Source organism: Bison bison, unplaced genomic scaffold (assembly GCF_000754665.1).
Source record: "Bison bison bison isolate TAMUID 2011002044 unplaced genomic scaffold, Bison_UMD1.0 scf7180017850259, whole genome shotgun sequence".
Classification (NCBI taxonomy): Eukaryota; Metazoa; Chordata; class Mammalia; order Artiodactyla; family Bovidae; genus Bison; species Bison bison.
Window position 1 is genome coordinate 11,762 of NW_011480832.1, and position 3,539 is coordinate 15,300.

The 3,539-nt window shown below is 40.3% G+C and overlaps 1 protein-coding gene across 1 annotated transcript in view; it reads right to left on the reverse strand.

The window, feature by feature from the left end:
• The window catches only part of LOC104994787 (LON peptidase N-terminal domain and RING finger protein 3-like), a gene marked incomplete at its 5' end in the record, with an annotated part of 6,195 nt that extends 3,899 nt beyond the window's left edge, over window positions 1-2,296 (reverse strand). Inside the window, 2 exons of the mRNA XM_010848444.1 lie at window positions 1,271-1,385; window positions 2,196-2,296. Coding sequence (XP_010846746.1) covers window positions 1,271-1,385; window positions 2,196-2,296 — 216 coding nt within the window. The remainder of the gene's footprint in view (window positions 1-1,270; window positions 1,386-2,195) is intronic.
• Window positions 2,297-3,539: the final 1,243 nt, after the last annotated feature.

Sequence of the window (3,539 nt, forward strand, 5' to 3'; positions counted from 1 at the left end):
TGGTGCAAGTATGACCCCAGGTGAATACCCAGAGACAGGTGGAAATAACTTCTAGCCCCTAAGTCCAGGATCCCGCAGCCTCTGCTTCCGGGATGCCTTCTTAGCCACTGGCATTGCCTGGCTGAAGGAAAATCAAAGGCTTGCCCAGTCTTTGGGAGAAAGCAATGGCTCAGAAGGTAGCCTATCCAAAAAGGAGGTGACACCTCTGCTGATGCTAAAACAAAAACCCAGGAAAGGCACATATTAAAATGTCAACAGTATATTTTCCTTCTTTCTGCTGTTCTGAATGTTGTAATGTTCCCACAACACGAATGCATTATTTAAGTATAACAGCCATGGGCTTCTCACCCACAATCAGTACAGCAATCCCCCCTCTTTACCCAGGCCAGACATGACACTGACCCTCCCCCCATCCCAACACACACCCTCAGGGCTATCCTGGGTGATTATCTCACTTCCTTCCCTTAGTTTAAATGGTGGGGTGCTGGGAAAGCTCAACATGTGACTTCTCTGGATCTACATTCACCAAGAGAGAGTCTTGCATCATCTCCAGCTTCTCCTCAGGGATGACAGGGGTCAAGGAACATGAATACTAATTGTAAAATGTGGCAAACAAGTCCCTGGCAGGGGGAGAGGGGTGACAAGATGGATTCCCAGATCTTCTTGTGCTATAGAAAATTACAGCAAATCCACTTGAAAAGCAAAGGTGGCTGTTTGTGTGATTCATTTTAGAGGACCTGGAAGCCCCAGAGATTTTCAAGCAGACAAATACCTGCTAATAATAAAGGAGGCAGCTGAGGAGAGGGACAAGGACCACAATGAAGGGCTGTGAGGTTTTCCTGGGGACCTGGGGGTGATCTCTTCAAACTATGGAATAAACACTGATGATAAAGGAACACTGGAGCTCATAGATGAATGAACCAAGGCCAGTGAATCAGGGGCCATGATGGGATTAGAACCAAGATCCATGTTTATCATCAATTTGATCTGTGTTTATCACCACTTTGATTCATGTTTATTATCATTTTGATATTTTTGTTTCCAACACAGATTGATCTCACTGCTAGCAGTTCATAAAAAGCTAGCTGTTGCCTCATTTCTCTGGAGGACTTTGTGGAGAGAGGAGGGGTGGCTCTAAGACAGGAGAAATTGATGGTCTAAAGGGGTGTTTTGCTCTAGCACAGTGCAGTGGCTTGGGATCCAATAGGATACTGTCTTCATGCCCAATTCCAAATAAACTAACCCGATCAAGAAAGAAACAACGTTTTACCTGGGAAAGACCGTCTTTGCACAGTGGACACTTCGCATTGTGATCTAGACATCTTTCAAGGCATTTTAAGCAAAAGGTGTGCCCACAGGGTGTTGTGACTGGTTCGTAGAATAATCTGAAATTTAGGAATCAAAATGGAAGAAAATTGCAATCAAACCAAACATAAAAGACAGAGCTATTGAATGTTAAGGTTTTTACAGTATTATTTGAGAAAGTCTATGCGTGGGAGTAAGAGGGGGGTTCTTTTTCCTTTTTAAAAAACAATCCCTTACACTTTAGAAAACCATTTGCTTTTTATTTCTGAGCTGGATTTAAATGCATCAAATAATGCATTTATTAAAATTTAGGACATAGCTAGATCATTTTATAACATTAGTTCTAGTCAGTCTCTTCCAGAGCATCCAGATTTTTTCCCTGTCAGGTCCCAGAAAAATGAAGATGAATGCCCAGAGTATCTGATTAGATTCCATTCTAAAATACTTAGCCAACCTGTTCACCTGGATATATGTAAACACATAGATAAAGAGACACAGAGATAAATACACACACTACCATATTTAAGCACTTCATATAATATTAAATGGGAAAGACTAGGTTTATTTGCTAACCTTGATTCCATTTTTCATCTAAACAATGTTTACAATCTGAAGGATCTCCAAATTGCACCTGTAACAAACATACTGCCTTTTACATGGATGGATCGTTTACCCAGGGGCAGTAGAGTAAGATTATTACTATGCTTATTAATAGACAGACAGACACATACATAGATACATGTGTATACATACACATTCTCTAATTAGATCCTATTTTAATTGCTTTGCAGGAACTGGCTATTTTTTTCAAAGCAATCTGAGCCTCTTTTAAAAAGCTGTTCTGTACATTCAGAGATTCGTGGATTTATTTTGCTTAATGAAAATCTCACCTGCAGCAGGACCACTGGATGGAGGCAGCTGAAGATGATGCTTCAGAAGTGGAGCTCGCACTCTCCAAGAGGACAGAAAGAAGGGAAAGACGCCAGAACAGCTTATTTTGACCTCACTAGAGTGTTCAGTTGAGAGGAAGAGGCTGCAAGCTGCACAGCCCCCTCGTGTGGCCAGGAGGTGCACCAGCAGCCTGGCCACACAGCCAGGCGAGCAAAAGAATCAAAACATCAGAGCTGAAAAGTACTTGAGAAAACATCGAGCTCACCAGCCAGAATGAAACAGATCCAGAGTGAATGAAGTCGCTTATCTAAGGGTACACAGCCAACTGTTGGCAGATGAAAGTCTTTCCAACTTCCCCTTCCAGCCGTATGCCCTTTCTATTAGAACAATAATTCTCAACCGTTGCTGTGTTTGAGAATCATGTGGATTGTTTTTTCTTTAAGTAGCTTTTTAGATATATTATTGACATGCAATAAATTGCACATACTTAAAGTGTACAATTTGATAAGTGTTGACACATGTACACACCTATGAAACCATCTCCAAGATCAAGATAATCAACATACTTGTCACCCCCAAATGTCTCCTTGTGTCCCTGGGCAAACCCTCCCTCTTGCTTCTCCCTAGACCACCCTCCCCCATCACCTGGGGAACTTTTAAAAACTATAGAGGCTGGACCTCACCTACAGAGATTCAGATCAGTTGGTCCAGGGTAAGAGCCAGGCATAAGGATTTTTAAAGCTCCCTGGGTGGTTTTAATGTGCAGCGAGAGTTAGGAGTCACTGAATTACACAATCCCACTAACCTCTGCATGGACAAATCTCCATTGGTCTCTAAACCTAATTATCAGAGTCCCCTGTGGAACTTTAAAAACACAGACATGGCAAAGTCTCACTTGATAAAGTTTGCAATTCAAGAGATTTGTTATTTTTAACAAGCCAAGAAAGGTCTGGACCTGGGAAGAAGTTTTTCATATATTTACTGTTTTCTACTTTTTAAATAGTATCAATGTGTTTAAAAAGTAGTTAATGTATCTAACTGAGTTAATAAATTTTAGTTACTAAATTGGGCAAAAAGTAAAATTAATTTTCAAAAAAAGATCTTTAATGGAGGTCCTAACCAGTGTACTAAGGCAAGGGATAAAAAAAAAGTCTGAAAACTGAAACGGAAAAAAAGCTGTTGTTATTCATAAATGGTATGATGATGAACTTAGAAAATCTAAAAGAATCTTAGAATGATTATTAAAATTAATAGGAATTGAGATAATTAGCAAGAATGCTAGACAAATACACATACACACAACTGTAGTTCTACATACCAACAAGAAGCGTGAGAGAATAGAT